This window comes from Sus scrofa, chromosome 3 (genome assembly GCF_000003025.6).
Source record: "Sus scrofa isolate TJ Tabasco breed Duroc chromosome 3, Sscrofa11.1, whole genome shotgun sequence".
Taxonomy (NCBI): domain Eukaryota; kingdom Metazoa; phylum Chordata; class Mammalia; order Artiodactyla; family Suidae; genus Sus; species Sus scrofa.
The window spans coordinates 67570979-67591542 of NC_010445.4; the positions used below are offsets into that span (position 1 = coordinate 67570979).

At 37.4% G+C, this 20564-nt stretch overlaps 1 protein-coding gene and 1 non-coding gene across 9 annotated transcripts in view; both read left to right on the plus strand.

Annotated features, from left to right (window-relative positions):
* Positions 1-20564, plus strand: part of GCFC2 (GC-rich sequence DNA-binding factor 2) — a 61350-nt gene that overhangs the window by 23176 nt on the left and 17610 nt on the right. For 5 of the 8 annotated variants that reach the window (XM_021087312.1, XM_021087311.1, XM_021087313.1 and 2 more), the window contains 8 exons: positions 4-85; positions 3372-3484; positions 4326-4525; positions 6350-6500; positions 7137-7258; positions 12263-12339; positions 13934-14000; positions 16310-16453. In XM_021087312.1, coding sequence (XP_020942971.1) covers positions 4-85; positions 3372-3484; positions 4326-4525; positions 6350-6500; positions 7137-7258; positions 12263-12339; positions 13934-14000; positions 16310-16453 — 956 coding nt within the window. Of the gene's footprint in view, positions 1-3; positions 86-3371; positions 3485-4325; positions 6501-7136; positions 7259-12262; positions 12340-13933; positions 14001-16309; positions 16454-18991; positions 19090-20564 lie in introns of those variants that run through there. The other 3 variants (XR_002342552.1, XR_002342553.1, XR_002342554.1) reach the window with 3 other exon arrangements.
* TRNAE-UUC lies at positions 18512-18583 on the plus strand. Its single transcript has one exon. It is a non-coding gene; the product is annotated as a tRNA-Glu (tRNA).

The window sequence follows — 20564 nt, forward strand, 5'->3', positions numbered from 1 at the left end:
CAGGCAAGGCTGAGGCATCAACAAATAGAGGCTTGGATGTAGATGAAAAAACTCAATGGATTTTTGAGGAGATTGAATCTCGAAGGTAATTATATAAAATAAAGACAGTATCATTGAGCAAGCATTTTTCACTACTTAAATACAATGAACCATATAGTATAATTAATCATAACCTAGCATATTAATTTGTGAGAATGATATAGAACTAAAATTTAGTTATTCAGTCCTCTACTCCATGATTTAAAGACACGTTATATTTGGATCAGTCAGAAGGAATGGGTAAAATGTCATTTGTCAGGCTGAGAATGGCTCATAACTAGAAGCCAGTCCTAAATATATTGTTAGTACTTCCTGGTCCAAATCTGAATAGCCTATAGGGATGGCTTACAGAAAAAAAAGATGGGGGACCAATTCAGGTTAATAAAACTAAAAATGTCAAAGTATCAAGTGCAATTTATTCCAGGAATGCAAGGATATTTCAGTATCCACAAATCAGTCATACACCACATTAAAAAATTGAAGAGTAAAAACCATATGATCATGCAGAAAAAGCTTTTGACAAAATTCAACATCCATTTATGATTAAAAAAAAAAAACCTCGGAGTTCCCGTTGTGGTGCAGTGGTTAACGAATCCGACTAGGAACCATGAGGTTGCGGGTTCGGTCCCTGCCCTTGCTCAGTGGGTTAACGATCCGGCGTTGCCGTGAGCTGTGGTGTAGGTTGCAGACATGGCTCGGATCCCACGTTGCTGTGGCTTTGGTGTAGGCCGGTGGCTACAGCTCCGATTGGACCCCTAGCCTGGGAACCTCCATATGCCGCGGGAGCGGCCCAAAGAAACAGCAAAAAAAAAGACCAAAAAAAAAAAAAAAAAAAAAAAAAAACTCCAGAAAGTGGGCATAGAGGGAACCTATCTCAATATAATAAAGGCCATATATGACAGACCCACTGCTAACATCATTCTCAGCAGTGAAAAGCTGAAAGAATTCCCACTAAGATGAGGAGCAAGACAAGAATGTCCACTCTCACCAGTTCTATTCAATATAGTTTTGGAAGTCCTAGCCAGGGCAATCAGAGAAGAAAAAGAAGTAAAAGGAATCCAGATTAGAAAGGAAGAAGGAAAACTGTCACTGTATGCAGATGACATGATAGTGTACCTAGAAAATCCTAAAGATGCTCTCAGGAAGCTGTTGGAATTCATCAGTGAATTTGGTAAAGCTGCAGGATACAACATTAATACACAGAAATCTGTTGCATTTCTGTACACTAACAATGAAAGATCAGAAAGGAAAATTAGGGAAATAATCCCATTTATCATTGCATCAAAAAGAATAAAATACCTAGGAATAAAAAGTACCTAAAGAGTCCTAAAGAGACAAAAGGTCTGTATTCTGAAAAATAAATTTCACTTATGAAAGAAATCAAAGATCATGCAAACAAATGGAAAGATATACCATGCTCTTAGATTGGAAGAATCAATATTGTCAAAATGACTACTACCCAGATTCAGTGCAATCCCTGTCAAATTACCAATGGCATTCTTCACAGAACTAGAACAAAATATTTTTAAATTTGTTTGGATATACAAAAGACCCCAAATAGCCAAAGCATCCTGAGAAGGAAAAATGGAGCTGGAGGAAATCAGGCTCCCTGACTTAAGACTATACTACAAAGCTATAGTCATCAAAACAGTATGGTGCTGGCACAAACACAAATATAGATCAATGGGAATAGGATAGAACACCCAGAAATAAACCCAAGCACCTATGGTCAATTGATCTATGGCAAGGGAGGCAAGAATATACCATGGAGAAGAGACAGTCTCTTCAATAAGTGGTGCTGGGAAAACTGGATAGCTACATGCAAAAGAATGAAATTAGAGCATTCTTTAACACCATACACAAAAATAAACTAAAAATGGATTAAAGACCTAAATATAAGACTAGATACGATAAAACTCTTAGAGGAAAACATAGGCTGAACACTGTACATAAACCATAGCAATATATTCTCAGATCTACCTCCTAGAGTGATGACAATAAAAAATAAATTTAAAAATGGGACATAAATAAAAGTTTTTGCACAGCAAAGGAAACTCTAAACAAAACAAAAAGACAACCTACAGAATGGGAGAAAATATTTGCAAATGAAGCAACTGACAAGGGGTCAATCTCCAAAATATACAAACAACTCATGTAGCTCAATATCAGAAAAACTAACAACCCAATCAGAAAATGGGCAAAAGATCTAAATAGACATTTCTCCAAAGAAGATGTACAGGTTGCCAAAAAAAAAACATGAAAAGATGCGTAACATCACTAATTATTAGAGAAATGTAAATAAAAGTATACTTTACATCAGTCAGAATGGCCATCAACCAAAAAAAAAATATATATATACCTCCAGAAAGTGGGCATAGAGGGAACCTATCTCAATAAATGTTGGAGAGAGTGTGGAAAAAAAGGGAATCCCTCTTACGCTGTTGGAAGGAATGTAAATTGGTAAAACCACTATGGAAAACAGTATGGAGGTTCCTCAAAAAACTAAAAATAGAACTACAATATGATTCACTAATCCCAATCCCGGGTCTCTATCCAGAGTAAACTGTAATTCAAAAAGATACATGCACCCCAGTGTTCGTTGCAGAACTCTTTACAATGGCCAAGAACTTAGAAGCAACCTAAATGTCCATTGACAGAAATGGATCAAGAAGATGTGGTACATATTGTATGTGGACTATTACTCAGCCATAAAAAAGAATGAAATAATGGCATTTTCAGCAACATAGGCAGACCTGGAGATTATCATACTAAGTGAAGTTAGTGAAAGATGAACATCATAGGATACTGTTTACATGTGGAATCTGAAAAAAAGGATACAAATGAACTTATTTGCAGAACAGAAACAGACTCACACCTTAAAAACAAACTCATGGTTACCAGAGAGGACAGATTAGGGAGGGATGGACTTGGGGTTTGGAATTGGTATATGCACACTATGATATATGGAATGACTGGCCAGTGCAGGCCTGCTGTATAGCACAGGGAACTAACTCCACCCAATATTCTGTGATAACCTATATGGGGAAAGAATCTGAAAAAGAACAGATGTTTGTATATGTGTAACTGAATCACTCTACTGTACAGCAGAAATTATCACAGCATTGTAAATCAACTATATTTCAATAAAACTTTAAAAAAAGGAAAAAATAAATTGGTTAGTACAGGTCTGAGACCTCTAAAAAAAGTGTATGCATATATGATGGTTTATTTCTGGGCATTTTAAATAAATGATGACTTTTTTACTTTTTTTAAAGCCTTTATTTTCAACAGGAGCTATTTTTCATTTATTTTTGGTTTATTACTAAATATAGGGCACAAAGAAGACAAGCAAGGGCTCTTTCTGGGAATTGTACTCACCAGGAAGGGATGTCTAGTGATGATGAACTGTCTTCAGCAGACACAATTGACTTCCAGAAAAGCCGAGGTAGTTACCTAGTTTCTAACGGGTCTTGATTTGAAGTATTGAAATGATGGGTAATGCTTTGCTATGACTGCCCTTAAATACATAAATAGCTATCTAATAAATGGGAAAATTCAGTGAAAGGGAACAACATTTTTTTTTCCCTTGTAAAACTTGTCCTTACCTCTGAAAAAGTGGGTAAAATGAAGGAGCATCGTAAGTAATCCTTCATCTTTATAATTTTTTTCCTCAGTGTTTTTCATCTCCTTTTATAAAAGAACCATGAACCATTTTTGGTTTCATTTCTCTACTACATACTTTCTATATTGTCATTTTTTATTTAAAATAATTGAATTTAACAAAGTCCATTTTTAGCATTATGAGAGGGTGAAATATGTACAGTTGAAAGAGTGTGGGCTTTGCAAATAGATGAGTTCAAAGAGGAAATCTATTCTGTGTGCTCTTAGGCAGATTCCCTGACTTATGTTTTTTATGAAATATAAAATTTATGAAATTTTTATGAAGTTTCTTTATGGAACACTGTATTTCATATTGTTGTTTGCTTATTCTTTGTAAAAAGGTAGGCTAGTAACACCTACCTTGTAGAGAAGATACTTATGGTGATGTAGTGAGATAATGTAATGTTTTGGCATATAGCAGGGGCTCAATACATGCTAAAATTTATTGGTATCAGTTGTTAAGGTGATTTTTTTTTAATAAAAACTAACATATGTTAATGTCAAAGGAAAGTTTTCAGCTCAGTTGATTACATAAGTTACTATTACATAACTGCATTTATAGAAAGCAAACTTACAGATCAGAAATTTAAAAATGCATAAAATACAAAGACTCATTTTGTTCACAGGTGACATTTTACAGAATCATAAGAAGATTTTTGAAGATGTGCATGATGATTTTTGTAATATCCAGAATATTTTATTGAAATTTCAACAATGGCGAGAAAAGTTTCCTGATTCTTATTATGAAGCTTTCATTAGTTTATGCATTCCGAAGCTTTTAAATCCCCTAATACGATTTCAGCTGATTGATTGGAATCCTCTTAAGGTATTTAAGCTTAACATGTGAAAAAAATGATCCTTATCACCTTAGTTACTTAAATTCTCTTGTTATCAGGTTTGCTATAAAATATCTCACCTTTAGAGTTACAGTTGGTCGTTAGTGCTTTGGAGTAGTGGTCTCCATTTATCTTTTCTTGGGGTCTCTGTTTTTAAGGCTGAGTGACACAACATCAAAGTGTTATAGGAAGGAAACATATTTTTTTTTTATCTTCTATAGTAAGTTTAAGATCACTCAAAAAGTAAAGGGAGGTGCTCTCTTATAGCACAGGAAGTTAAGAATCCAGCATTGTCACTCAGGCTTAGGTTGGTGCTATGGCGCAGGTTTGATCCCTGGCCTGGGAACTTCCACGTGCCATGAGTGTGGCCAAAAACAGTAAAGGTAGTATTAGACCTTAAGAATTTTACAGTCTGAGTGAAATTCAAAATAGGTATCAAGAGTTCTGAGGTTGGATATGACACATTGGGAATGCTTGGTTAGGAAAGCTACAATGGTGAGGAATTTAAATGAAAATCTAAATTGTATGTAGAATTTAAACAGGAAGAGAGAGGAGGGAAATGGTATTTTGTAAAGGAAAATGTATAGGGAGAAATAATTAGTTCAGTAAGCTAGAGACTGCATAGATCCTAAAGTAAGAAATGTGAACTTGTTTTGGTAGATAATGGGAGGAGTGACATGATGAAGGAAATGTTTTAGGAAGCCCTGAGCAATAGGCTAACTTGGAGGGAAGGGAGAAAGAGATGGAGATGTGTACTGAAAAGCTGTTGCCGTAACCCAAGTCCAAGGTGATGAGTTCCTCACATGGGGGGATAGTGACAAAGGGAACGGAAAGTGGTGTTAGGAATTAAGAGTCAGTAAAATACTGAGAATACCCCTAACATATCTCATCAAAAGATGAGCCCAAGGCTGGCCGGTAGCCCAGTGGATAATGCATCTGACTGTGGATGAAAAGATGACCCCAAGTTTTGGATTGAGTTATTAGTACAAATGATAGTTCCATTAGTAGAAATCGTGACTTTTCAGAGGGAAAACGTTTTGAAGAAAGTTTTACTTTAGAGATGCAAAATGATAATAGGATAGCCACGCCTGTTAAGCAAACAGAGATGAGAAAATGAAACTCTAGAAAGAGAGGGGAGTTGAAAATAAAGATTTAACAAAGGGTGAATCCCTGTTGTTTAATCTTCCTCTGCCCCAGTCAGGTGTGCCCATAGGTTCAGGGCCGTACAGTGTTCATAGTATAGGATTCAAGCATATACCTAAGTGGTAGGTAGTTGCTCAGACAGCAGCCTAGTTGTTAACCACTCAGGTCGAATTGAGTACTCTGTTATGCCTGACAGAGAGCTGTTCAGTTATTGAACAAATAATTGGCCGTCTGCTATTTGCTTAGTAATAAGCTAAAGCACATGCAAAGTATACAGTTGTGCCTGAGAACTGAGAGAGCCAGAAGTGAATTTTGCATGAGGTAAGTACATCTTTATAAACAAATTTCATGGCTATTTTAACTGCTATTGTTATAAATGTCTGTTTTGCTGCTTAGGTACTTGCCATGTAGTAGGCTCTGAACACACAGTGGGTATTTCTGGATATGAATGCATGCATGAAATGCAGTTTCTTGTCCTATTGCCTAGACATCAGGTCTTATTCATTCTGCCTAGCCTTGGTGGTCTAGTGCTATATACATTGAGTTAAAATATGGAATTATTCTCCTTTGAATCTTAGAAAAGCTCTTGTAATTACTGCAAAAAGTTAACTATTTATAAATAAATTAATGTTTAAGAATTTACTCATAACTTGGATAATTTTATTTATAAGTTTGATTCCATAGGTTTAAAACAGATGCCGTGGTTCACATCCATAAAAGAATTTATAGATAGCAGTATGGAAGATTCAAAGAAGAAAAATAGTTCTGATAAGAAAATTTTGTCTGCTGTTATCAACAAAGCAGTTATTCCTCGACTTTCAGGTACTGTTTTGTAATCTTGATAAAATTAAATTGTTCTTTGGCAAAGTATAAGATCATTAATTTCTGTTACAGTCACAAATTTTTTTATAAGTTTTTGAACACGAACTATAAAATATAGTAAAAAATCCACAGATGTTATAATTTAAGCTGATTAAAAAATGCTTATTTGGGAGTTCCCCTTGTGAGTCGGTGGTTAACGAATCCAACTAGGAACCATGAGGTTTTGGGTTCCATCCCTGGCCCTGCTCAGTGGGTTAAGGATCCGGCGTTGCCGTGAGCTGTGGTCGCAGATGCGGCTCGGATCCTGCATTGCTGTGGCTCTGGCGTAGGCCAGTAGCTATAGCTCTGATTTGACCCCTAGCCTGGGAACCTCCATATGCTGCTGGAGCAGCCGTAGGGGGGAAAAAAAAAAAAAAAGATATAACTTAGGGTTGCCGTTTATCCAGACAAGTTCAACAAAGCCCAAAAAGGACAGGAAAATTGAGGATGTATGCAAATATGTAATAGTACTGATTGGCATGGATTTTAAACCACATAAAGCGGGAAATAGTCTTTGCTAAAGCCTCAGTTGTTTATATGTGACAAGCAAAGCAGTCTAGTAAGTAAATTGTGCACCAATAAAAATTTTTGTTTCAGACTTTGTAGAATTCGTTTGGGATCCCTTGTCAACCTCACAGACAACAAGTTTAATAAGGCAGTGCAAAATGATTCTTGAAGAACATTCCACTTGTGAAAATGAAGATAGTAAAGGCAAACAGGTAATACTTTCTAGATTTATGAATTTCTTAATTCGTTATAAACCACTACAATTTATTATAAATCTTTATTTATAGAAAAGCAGAGGAAGTCATTTTCAGAAAACTATTTGGGGAAAAACATATTTACCTCTGATGTACAGAAACTAGAATTGACCATTTTTTGCTCTTTAATATGAAAGAATATACTTTATTCCACAGAATATTTCTGAACATTTTAAAAGGAATAGTAATCATTATAAAAGGATACATATACATGCAGTAAGATGCAGATTATTACTTTCATTCTTACTAGATTATTTCTTTATGTTCAGTGGCCTGATTTGTGTCCTCGTGGCTCTTTCAAGTTTCTGAGTATACATTGGCCCTGCAGAGATGAACGGGCACAAATACAATAGTGTAAATTCATTCCTTCAAAACTCATTATCTTTGTTCTTTTGGCAAAAGTCTAATGGTATTCTGGCCTTACCTTAACAATGGTTTTTAAATTAGGCTAACCTTCATTATATTAACTCATCTGTAATCCACCAAAGACAAATAATCTCTTTGAGGATTCAAAGTTCAGTAGAACAGATTCTTATCTTACCATAATTTAGAATTGACTTTTATAAGACATAAAAGAGGAGGGAAATTTTCAGAGGCTATGATGAGAGTCTGTTGAATCTTTTATTGTGTGGTGCTTTGGGTTTTTATTATTATTCTGTTGGTTGGTAATAATATTGTATACTTACACAGTTAAATCAATTTCATGTTGAGCTTTAAGGAACTTAAGAGTGAGATTGACAGACCGTAAGGTACCCAGGGTAGAATCACCAAAGTGGTTGAAAAGCAAGGAGGCATGTCATATTCATATTCTGACCACCAGTAAATTTTAGCACTTGGAATTGTGATCATGAAGGAGGGAGGCTATAAGAAGTAAGATGGAGAAAGATAACAGCATGATTCTGCCTTCAAGAAACATGTAGTCTTGGAGGAAATAAGATGCACATGAACTGTTATTTCAAATAGGAAGTAAGTGGGAAGAAAGAACACTTATCTAATTCCTGCTGTATTTTAGGCACTCTTAGGTCTTTTTCCTATGTCATCCCACTTAATCCCAGCAATTCTATTAAAAATAGTGATGAGGGGGTCCTGTTGTGGCTCAGCAGAAACCAATCCGACTAGTATCCATGAGGATGCGAATTTGATCCCTATCATCACTCAGTGGGTCAGGGATCCAGCATTGCTGTGGTGTGGGTCACAGCCGCAGCTTATATCCCATGTTGCTATGGCTGTGGCGCAGGCTGGCAGCTGTAGCTCCAATTCAACCCCTAGCCTGAGAACTTCCATGTGCTGCAGGTGCAGCACTAAAAAAAAAAAAAAAAAAAAAAAAAAGGGGGTGATAGCTTCATCTTATTAGAGATAAGACTCTGAGTCTCAAAAACTTATTTACAGTAATCCTAAAACTAGGATTTGAACCTTGGTTGGTCTTATTTTAGAGCCCAAGCTCATCTCATGGATCACATTCCTCTGATAAGTGTCCCAGATAAAGTGCTAAGAAACTTCAAAAGAGAGACGAGAGACTCTGCTTTCTACAGTGAAATAATATTTGTTAGAGGTGACTTTTGAGCTGGGACCTAAAGGAAAGAATAAGATTTGAACACAAAGCAACTGACAAAGAAAGGGCATTCTCCACTTAGCTCCAATAGGATAAAAACACAAATGAGATATGAAAATACAGAGATGCAAAAATAGATTCAACTTAAAAAATGTTCATGGAGATAGTAGTTATATTTGAAGAAGGGACAGATTTATTCTGTGTTGTTATAAAGCATAGAACCAAGTTTAGTGGGTAAAAGCTATAAGGAAGCAGCTTTGTAATCTAATCCTCTGTTTTCTTTCTATATGAGATTATGTAATTATAGTCTAAGTGTAAATAGTGCTTTGCCATTTTTAAAACACTTTCACATTATCTCATTTGATCCTCACAACCTTGTAAAATATGTTGACTTTAATTGCAGATAAAGAGGCTGGGGCCTAGAGGGCCAAGTCACTTATAATGATCACTTGGGGACTAAGTGGCAGACCTGGGACTTTGTAACTGCTAAAGTCTTTCAGTAGTATTATGGATTCACTCATGAAGTTTTTATACTAGTAGTTGTTTTGTTTTGTTGTCGTTTCTAGGGCCCCACCTGTGGCATATGGAGGTTCCCAGGCTAGGGGTCCAATCAGAGCTGTAGCCGCCGGCCTATGTCTCAGCCACGTCTACGACCTACACCACAGGTCACGGTAACACCAGATCCTTAACCCACTGAGCGAGGCCAGGGATTGAACCCTCAACCTCATGGTTCCTAGTCGGGTTCGTTAACCACCGCGCCACGACGGGAACTCCATGTACTGGTAGTTTTTATTCTGGGAGCCTTCCTGCTATGAGTGTTGAAAATGTGTTCTTGGAGTTCCCGCTGTGTCACATTGGGATGGGTGGCATCTCTGTGGCACCAGGATGCAGGTTCAATCCCTGGCCTGGCACAGTGGGTTAAAGGATCGGGTACTGCTACAGCTGTGGCATAGGTCACAGCTGCAGCTCATATCTGATTCCTGGCCTGGTAACTCCATATGCTATGAAGCGACCAAAGAAAATGGGTTCTTTGCTTTAGTCGGAGACTAGAACTTTTCTACTTTGGCACTTTTGGCATTTGGAACAGGTAGTTCTTTGTTGTGGGAGACTGTCCTTTGCATTAAGCTTCCCTGGCTTCTACTCAGTAGATGCCAGTAGCACTTCCCAGTCTTCGCAACCAAAAATATCTCTAAATATTGTAAATATTCAAGGCATGGCAAAATTACTCTGAGTTGAGAATCAGCATACTGCCTAATATTTCAGGTTAATAACATAGTTTGCCAGAGAAATCACTCTTTTTTTCAGTGATGTTCATCCTACTAGGTGTCTGCTCTTTTGAGTAAAAATGTTATATGTGCTTTCCTCACAGGCAAGACTTCCCTTGGTATGTTGCATTAATTCTAGATTAAAATATACTGAATGGAGAGTGTCTAAGGTGGTATGGGAAAGATAAAATGTAGAAAAGTGAGATGGAAATCTGAAGAATTTTCATATGGAAAGGAGATGATATTTGTTCTGCATGATCCTGAGAAGTAAATTAGGACCAAGTGTGGAAGGTGTAAGAGAGAAAAGTTTGTTTCTTGTTGTTAACTGAAATCTAGCAGTCAATAGCTGCCGAAACTTGTGGGCAGCCTCAGGAGATGGTGCATACATTGGTTGACTGGTTAGTGGAAATGTGAAAATGACATCATATGGATGTTTAGGTAGATTGGTGGTTTTCAAACTTTTTTGTATCCCCAGAACCTGTTTCATATAAAATCTTACACACCCCTATACACAAACACACACAGAAAAATAAAGCTCCTCTTGCTGTGGTGAACACCCTGCCCTCATTCTCTCCTGACAGCTTCAACATCTGCCCATGCCACCCAGGATTATCTCCATGGATATACATACAGAGCAACATAAAAACTGCCAGCTAGAGCTTTAAGTGCCTTTTAAAGCTATTTTAAAGTTTAAGGGAACTGGAGTTCCCGTCGTGGCTCAGTGGGTTAGCGAATCCGACTAGGAATCATCAGGTTGCGGGTTCAATCCCTGGCCTTGCTCAGTAATGATCCGGCGTTGCTATGAGCTGTGGTGTAGGTCGCAGATGTGGCTCGGATCTGGCATTGCTGTGGCTGTGGTGTAGGCCGGTGGCTACAGCTCCAATTTGACCCCTAGCCTGGGAACCTCCATATGCTGTGGGAGCGGCCCAAGAAATGGCAAAAAGACAAAAAAAAAAAAAAAGTTTAAGGAAACTATATTCAATATCCTATATTATATATAATGTTTTACACATATGTAATAACATATACTACAGTATATAACCATAATGGAGAAGAATGTGTGTGGGGAGGTGTATCTGAATATCTTTACAGCAGAAATTAACATACCATTGTCAATCAGCTGTACTTCAGGAAAAAAGAAAAATAAGAGTCTAATCACAATGCTTGCTTTGGCAGCACACATACTAAATTGAAACGGTACAAAGATGAGTGTGGCCCCTGCACAAGGATAACACACAAATTCATGAAGTATACCACGTTTTTATTATGTGTGTGAAATTTTTGAAAATTTTAAGCATTACAGAATTTAAAGAATCATTTAGGAAAAAATAATGAAGTCTTTATACAGAAGTTGTATGTAGTTAAAACTTGAGAGAACTTTTTTTTTTCACCAAAGAATGTATTTTAATACTTGGAAAAGTTAGTGAGCTCAGAGTTTAAAATATGTGAATTTAGGTTTTCTTCTGTTTTAAACAATTATTTGGAAATAATGGCAAACTTAACAGAAAACCCTCGTGAATGAAAATAGCATATTCAAGAGTTCTTGCTGTGGTGCAATAGGTTAAGAATCCAACTGCAGCGGCTTAGGTCACTGCAGTGGTGCAGATTGGATCCCTGGTCTGGCACAGTGGGTTAAAGGATCCAGCATTGCTGCAACTAGATTTGATCCCTGGCTCAGGCACTCCGTATGCTGCAGGGCAGCCAAAAAAGAAAAAAATTAAAATGGAAATAAAATATGAGTACATACTTTGCAAAATTACAAGCATTTAAAAACCAAAAAAAAAAAAAAAAAGGAGGTCCCCTGTGGCATAGCAGGTTAAAGATCCAGCATTGTCACTGCAGCAGCTTGGGTCACTGCTGCAGTGTGGGTTCACTCCCTGGCTCAGGAACTTCTGCATGTTCCAAGCATGGCCAAAAAAAAAAATAAGTAAAATTAAAAAATAAAAGCAAACAACAAAAAAAGCATAGTTTAATAGGGGTGATGTGCAACAGCACGGATGAGTGAAGTTTTCTTGTACATAATGGATCGTTATTTTGACACCTAAGTCTGTGAGTATGTACAAATTTGCGCTACAGGTTGTTTCTTTTGGTAAATATACTTCTATCTATGACTGCCAGTGATGCTTTTAAATTTTTTAAAAATAGGATTTACTTAAACGCATTGTTTTAAGAATGAAGAAGGCAATAGAAGATGATGTTTTTATTCCTCTGTATCCATTGAGGTAAGGGTTGCTATCTTCTGGATTTTATAAGTTAATCATGTAATACAGATTCACTAAGAGTGTAGTGTAGAAGAAACTAAACATAGTAAGTGTTTGCAAAACACACATACTGTTAAGATGCAGTGGTTTGTTTTTTATTGTGTATTGTTATTTTTTAATGTCATTTATTGTCATGTTTCTAAGAACGTGACAGTAGACATAGCAGAGTGGTTATAAGCACAGATTCTGGAAAGCAGATTCACCATTACAGGATACTTGACCTTAGGCCTTTCTGAGCATCAGTGTCGTCGAATATAAAATGGGACATTAAATCAATGCCTACCTCACAGGACACTGTGAAGATGAAAAAAATGCTCAGAACAATGCCTGACACAGAAAGCCCAACATAAGGCCTGCAACATCACTGAGGGGCCAGAAACTGCATCTGCAAATTCTGTACTCACTTTAAATGATGCAACAAGTAGTATTTGATATATAGTCGTATATTTGCTGAGAAGGTAACAGTTATAGATAATGAGTTGAAGCTATAGAGGACTTGCAGGATGGAAGAGTGCTATGGAGAGAAAAGAAAAGAATTTCTAAGCTTTCTAGTTAATTTGAATCCTGAAGAAATATCTGCATATAAAATGTAATGTTTTAGATAAGTAATGTATTCACATGGTTAAAAATGTGTATGAATGTGTATTTTTAAATTTTATTCATGTTTAAAATGAAAAGTCTTATCATTCCCTCCCCCTCCTGACCTCTCTCCACCCAGTTTTTGCCCTTTCTATACACACACATACCTGCAATAATACTCTCTGTTACTATTTTTTATGGAATTAGAATTAATGCTTATGGAATACCCATCGTGGCGCAGCAGAAACAAATTCAACTAGTAACCATGAGGTTTCAGGTTCGATCCCTTACCTTGCTCAGCGGGTTAAGGATCTGGTGTTGCTGTGAGCTGTGGTGTAGGTCGCAGACACGGCTTAGATACTGCATTGCTGTGGCTGTGGTGTAGGCTGGCAGCTGTAGCTCCGATTAGACCCCTAGCCTGGGAACCTCCGTATGCCTCAGGTGCGGCCCTAAAAAAAAAAAAAAAAAAAGAATTAATGCTTATAAATAGAATGAATACATTTAATACAATTAGAATTAACCTTATTGCCCCTCCTTTTTATAGCAAAGTATATTGTAAACAGTCTTAACTGTTGTTTTCTGCCTTATTTTTTAGACTTCGTACATCTTTGAGATTTTTTTATGTTGTCACATAAGTAGTTTCCTCATTCTCTTTTAAGATGTGCAGAGATGACATTACATAGATATACTGTAATTGGTGAGCAGTAAGTGGTAAACCGTTGCTAACAGTGTGATTATTATTATTCTGTGCATGTGCAGATGTACCTACCAAAGGCATTCTGAGAAATGGGTTTGTTGAGTCCAAGTGTGCGTACATTTGTAATCTTAGATATCATCAGAGAACCTCCATTTTTATTCTGTTAAGGCTAAGTTTGGTTTTAAAAAAAAACAAAACAACTCAATCTTTTAAACTCCCTTTCTGAAAGATGTTCAAAGTCGTTCACATTTTCTCCCTCTTTTGTTTGCTTCAAATTAGTGCTACAGAGAACAGAACATCACCACATGCAAAGTTCCAAGAAAGACAGTTCTGGTCAGGTCTAAAGGTAAGCAGAAAACTGCCAAAATAAGTTTTTGCTTCTTTTAAATCAAGTTTACTATAGAGTGAAGATTGGCAAAATTCTTCTGTAAAGCACTAGAGAGTAAATATTTAGGACCTGTAGGTTATATAGTCTCTGTTGAACTATTCAGCTCTGCCACCGTAGTGCACATAGTCATAGACAAATGAACAGGTCTGTGATTCAGTAAAACTTTATTATGGAACTCAAATTTGAATGTCATATAATTTTTGTATGTCACAAAGTATTCTCTCTTTTTTCAATCGTTTAAAATTATAAAAACCATCTTAGTTCACTGGTTCTACAAAAACAGGCAGTAAGCTGGATTTAACACACAATCCATAGTTGTTTAATCCCGGTCTAAACAGTAAAGGATGAAGTCAGTGGCAATAGGGATGGTTAAGAGAAGATGGATTCAGAAGGTAACTTAGGATGAAGCATTCAAAGAACCTGATGACTGATTAATTACACGTGAAGAATGTAGGGTTCTAGCCAAGTTTCCACCTTTGGCAACCTGATAACTTAGGATGACATTCTTTAAGGGCATTGGAGGGGTTACAGAAGAAGAAAAGATTTGGGAAGAAAGAGAAGATCTGTTTTGGACAAAATGAATTTAAGATAACTGTAGGACAAACAGAGGAATAGAAGTCTTGGAGGCAGTTGGATATACGAGTCTGAATTGCAGGGGACAGATCTGAGCTGGAGATTTGGGAGTTAGCCACATGGAGGCAGTATTTGGAGGATGGTCAGGATTGACTGCCTCTGAGGCGATTAGGGGAAGCATTAGGAGAAGGCTAAGGATAGATGCTTGGGAAATACTGACATAAGAGGCAGGCAGGGAATGTGGAGTCTTCAAAGAAGCCTTAAAATGAATTGTGGGAATTCTCGTCGTGGCTCAGTGAAAACAAATCTGACTAGCATCCATGAGGACGCAGGTTCAATCCCTGGCCTCACTTAGTGGTCAAGGATCCGGCATTGCCATGAGTTGTGGTATAGGTCGCAGATGTGGCTCAGATCCCATTTACTATGGCTGTGGTGGAAGCCAGCCACTACAGCTCCGATTTGACCCTAGCCTGGGAACCTCCACATGCCACAGGTGTGGCCCTAAAAAGACAAAAAGACTGAAAAAAAGAAAAAGAATTGTGAAGCTACGGCTAAGAATGGTCACAAGGGAGTAAGGGAGTGGCATCACAGAAACTAAGCAAAGGGCTTTCAAGAATGAAAACAAAGTATTAATGCCACTGAAGAGAATTAGGAGAAAGTCTGAAAATGTTTACTAGTCTTGACAGTTAGAAGGTCATAGGTAACCTCAGCAAGAATAGTTTTGATAGGTGAATCAGTATTTGTCATGTGGTTCAGTCAAGAAAAAAACTTCAGGGAAGAGGGAGCAACATCGACAATGACATAAAGTATGAAAAAGCATTGCATATTAATACAATTGGATGTAGCTTAGCAATGAGAGCAGTAAGTATAGTACTAGAAAGATACCATGAAAATCACAGAAAGATCTGGATTTAGAGGAGGGAAATGTAACCCATATTAATATTACTAGAATTTCTTAAAAGTATTTTACCCAAGGTACCTCCCAACTTATAGGTTATTATTAGTCTTATTTTCTATATCAGAGTAGTGAGGTTCTTAGGTCTGGTTGAATTCTCAAGGTCACACATTGATAACAGTTGCACTGGCTTTCAAAGTCAGTCCTTTACGAATCGGTGGGTCCTACATTCTTGTATCCAGTGGCCCCAGTCTTTAGGAGAGTACAGATTGAGGAGGAAAATTATTGATCTAGGAAGGCTTCAGCAAGGTTACTTGTTTTTTTGTTTGTCTTTTTAGGGCCGCATCCTCGGCATATGGAGGTTCTCAGGTTACGGGTCTAATTGGAGTTACAGCTGCCGGCCTATGCCACAGCCACAGCCACAGCAACACCAGATCGGAGCCGCGTCTGCGATGTACACCACAGCTTACGGCAACGCCAGATCCTTAACCCACTGAGTAAGGCCAGGGATCAAACCCACAACCTCATGGTTCCTAGTCCACTGAGCCAAGACAGGAATTCCCAGCAAGGTTGTTTGACACAGATTTTTGAACGGTTATCCTAAATAATGAAAATGGATGAGCAAATATATGGAGATTGGGAAGAATCAAGTGTTCATTTAGAAATGTCTTCTATTCTAAAATTGCCAATTGTAGCGAGAGTTTAAAACAGTTTGACCAACTTTTGTTTGTTTGGAGACTCTTACTGTTTCCCTTTGGAAAAAAGATACATAGTCACTTGACATTTCATTTTATTTTAGCTCTTCCACAATATTCTTCTTTGGAATGGACTCATCCCAGAAGACACCTTGCAAGAGCTAGGACTAGGGAAGCTGCTAAACCGTTACCTTATTGTAGCTCTTAACGCCATACCTGGGCCAGATGTTGTTAAAAAGTGCAACCAAGTAAGTTGTATCATTTTATCATTTTTAAAATGTAATTATTAAAAATCAGTTTTGTGGCAAAATAATTAAAATAATAACAAACAATTTAACTAGAAACCCAGAAGCAACCCAATATTAAAAGAATTAGTATACTTGGAGTTCCCATTGCAGGTCATCAGGTTAAGAACCCAACATAGTGTCCATGAGGATGCTGGTTTGACCCCTGGCCTCGCTCAGTGGGTTAAGGATCCAGCATTGTTGCAAGCTGCAACTCCAATTCACCCCTTAACCTGGGAACTTCCGCAGGTGTGGCCCTAAGAAGGAAAAAAAAAAGTTAATGCACTGGTAAACTGTTTACAGAATGAATGTTAGATCCTTCACCTCTAATACCAAAATAAACTTCAAGTAAAGTAAAAATAAAAAATATTGGGAATTCACTGATGACTAGCAATTAAGGATCCAGTGTTGTCACTGCAATGGCACAGGTTTTATCCCCGGCCCAGGAACTTCCACATGCTGTGGGAACGACTGAAAAAAAAAAAAAAAAAAAAAAAAAAAAATTAAGTGTAAAAAATTGAAGCTATGAAATATTGTACTAGGAAGATAAATGACTGTGTCTGATGTTAAGGGAATCCTTTCTGAACATAAAATCAAAAAAAAAAAAAAAATGGGGAAAAGTGCTAGATTTAGCAAAAATGTGAAACTTCAGCCAGCCAAAAAGCATTAACCAAATCAGTGTCAGAATTGTTTATGATTGTTAAAACTGGAAGATGGGTTCATTGGGCTCACTATACTTATTTTCTCCTGTTATTTATGTTTGAAATTTTCTATAATAAAAAATTTAGGAGTTCCCATCGTGGCGCAGTGGTTAACGAATCCAACTAGGAACCATGAGGTTGCGAGTTCGGTCCCTGCCCTTGCTCAGTGGGTTAACGATCCGGCGTTGCCATGAGCTGTGGTGTAGGTTGCAGACGCGGCTCGGATCCCGCGTTGCTGTGGCTCTGGCGTAGGCCGGTGGCTACAGCTCCGATTCAACCCCTGGCCTGGGAACCTCCATATGCCGCGGGAGCGGCCCAAGAAATAGCAACAACAACAACAACAACAAAAAGACAAAAGACAAAAAAAAAAAAAAAAAAAATTTAAAAGGAAGTTGAAAATGGAGAAATTAAGTTATAATGCATAACAAGGATTAATACCCATGTTTTTAAAAGCCCTTTACAAATGAGTTAACAATTTGAATATTCTGATTGAAAATGACCAAAAAGATATGCAACAGACAACTCACCAAAAAAAGAATATGCAAAAGTAACCTCTAAACATGTAGAAAGATTAATAGTACTAACAATCAGAGAACTGCAAATAATACAGTAAGAATATTATTTTACCTATTGTGCTAGCAAACTTTTTTTGCTGTTATTTTCATTATAATTCCCAGTATTGTCCTAAACATAGGGAAACAAGAGCCTCACATCATTCCAGCATCTAGAATGTGTGGTGTGCAGTTCTGGGAAACTGGTCTTGCACTGTGGAAAGAGGAATACAACTCTGGAGACTATTTTGCCATGATTGATATAAAACCTTTAAAGTTCATACCCTTTTACTCAGCAACTTTACTTCTAGGAAATTATCCTAAGTTAAAACGTCAGATGGGGGAGTTCCCGTCATGGCACAGTGGTTAACAAATCCGACTGGGAACCATGAGGTTGCTGGTTTGATCCCTGCCCTTGCTCAGTGGGTTAAGGATCCCGTATTGCCGTGAGCTGTGGTGTAGGTTGCAGACGCAGCTCGGATCCCACGTTGCTGTGGCTCTAGTGTAGGCCGGTGACTACAGCTCCGATTCGACCCCTAACCTGGGAGCCTCCATATGCCACGGGAGCCGCCCAAGAAATGGCAAAAAAGACCAAAAAAAAAAAAAAAAAAAATCAGATGGACATAAAGATTGTAAGTACGAAGAATATCATCATAGCATTATTTATAATAGAAGATAGTAGAAAAGAACCTGAATGTCTGAAAACATTATCATCTATCCATAAGATAAGTCACGGAAAAGTCTTTAAAGAATGTGGGGAAATTGGGAGTTCCCTGATGGTCCAGTGGTTAGGACTCAGCACTTTCACTCTTGAGGCCCAGGTTCAATCACTGGTCTGGGAACTGAAATCCCACATCAAGCCACTCACTGTACACCATGGCCAGAAATAAAAAGAATCTGGGGATATATTTATAGTATTTTTTTTTAATATATACATGTATAACATTAGAGAGCAATTCCTAGGCAACCATCATTTTTCCAGCTGTGGTTTTTACATCCTCTAGATTTTTGTGGATCTTTCCTTTCTTCCTTCCTTCCCCCTTCCCTCCCCGCTTTCCTTCCTGTCCCTTCCTCCCTTCTTTTGTCCATGCCTATGGCTATAGATTTTCCCAGGCCAGGGATCAGACCCCCATGACACAGCAATAACAATTCTAGATCCTTAACCTGAGCCACCAGGGAACTCCTATCATGTAGTTTTAAACTACATTATCTACGAGAAATTTAAAACATCATCTTCCTGTGTGTTTCAGGTTTCAGTTTAGTTCCCTTTGACCATAAGGCCCTACTGTGCAGAAGTAAGGAAGAGGATAGATGACACTGTCTCCACAGCTTGTGGCTAGAAAACCAGGTCAGGATGATGTGGCTTTAAGTCCCAGGATCATTAATGGAAAAGTTAGGTTGATTCCTTCAGAATTTTATTGAGACTTGTGATACAAAACAAGGGGAAAAGCAAGTGCCGGTGACATTCAATTCCAAGCCAGTAAGGCCTCGTTTTAAAACTTAAGAAAGATATAGTTTGTAACAAATCTTATAGGACTTTCTGCCTTAGGCAATCAGTATGTCTCCATTTTTTTTCTGGATAATTGGAAAAGGTGATTAAGAAATAGCATAAACCTTTTTCCTCAAACGTGTTTTCAGTGTTGACCAATAATCAGGTTTATTTTAGAAAGGGTGCATTACAGAACTTTCATTTAACATATTTTATAATATATATGTGGTGCAACTTTCTAGAAGTACTGATCATACCAACTATAACATAACCTGTTGTCCAAGAATTTCTTTGGATAGTATGATCTCAGGTTTTTCCTACCTCCCATTCTCACTTCTTTTTTTTTAATGCTTCCCTCTGCTATGAGGAAGTTTTTCTTCTTCATTCTGTTAACATTTTTCTGTTTTACCAAAACTTCCCTAAAGCATGTATTACCTTTAGCATGATGATAATCAATGTTGTTTTGGGGTTTTTTTCCCCCAAAAGAAAAAAAATGAACACACATACATTGACTGTTTATGCTGCCATGGACATTTCAAGCAATGTATTAAATTAGAAGAAAATCAAAACCATGCTTTTTTTTAATTCAGTATATCTTAGATTATACATGAGGTCAGTTTTATTGTGATACAATTCTAAATGTATCTGTTTTATACAGTTGACCCTTGAACACCACAAATTTGAACTTCATGGGTCCACTCTATATGGATTTTTTTCAATAAATACATACTACCGTACTACACAATCCATAGCTGCTTGAATCTGTGAATGCAGAACCACACAGATACAGAGGACTAACTGTAAAGCTAATACAGGGATTTTCAACTGCCAATGGGTCACTGCCCCAACCCCCCACATTGTTCAAGGCTCAAATGTAGATATGTTGACTAAAAGTGTTTTGTGTCTAAGCATTTCTGGTGTTTAGTTATAAATTATTTTTATATGATTTAATTGCTCAGGAATATATAGTATATAAAAAATACTACAAGTACTAGGAGTATTTATAAAAAGTAGTCTATTTTAAGCTCTTAGTACCAAAATATCTCTTGTTCTTAAATATAAAACTTTGACAAAGAGAAGAGAAATTCTCAGAGTTCCTGTTGTGGCTCATTGGCAACAAACCCAACCAGTATCTGTGAGGATGTAGGTTTGATCCGTGGCTTTGCTCAGTGGGTTAAGGATCTGGTGTTGCCATGAGCTGTGGCTGTGGTGTAGGCCAGCAGCTGCAGCTCTGATTAGACCCCTAGCCGGGGGAACTTCCATATGCCATAGGTACGATCCTAAAAAGTAAAAAAGAAAGGGGAAATTCTCAAAAGTTATGTAACCATGAACTA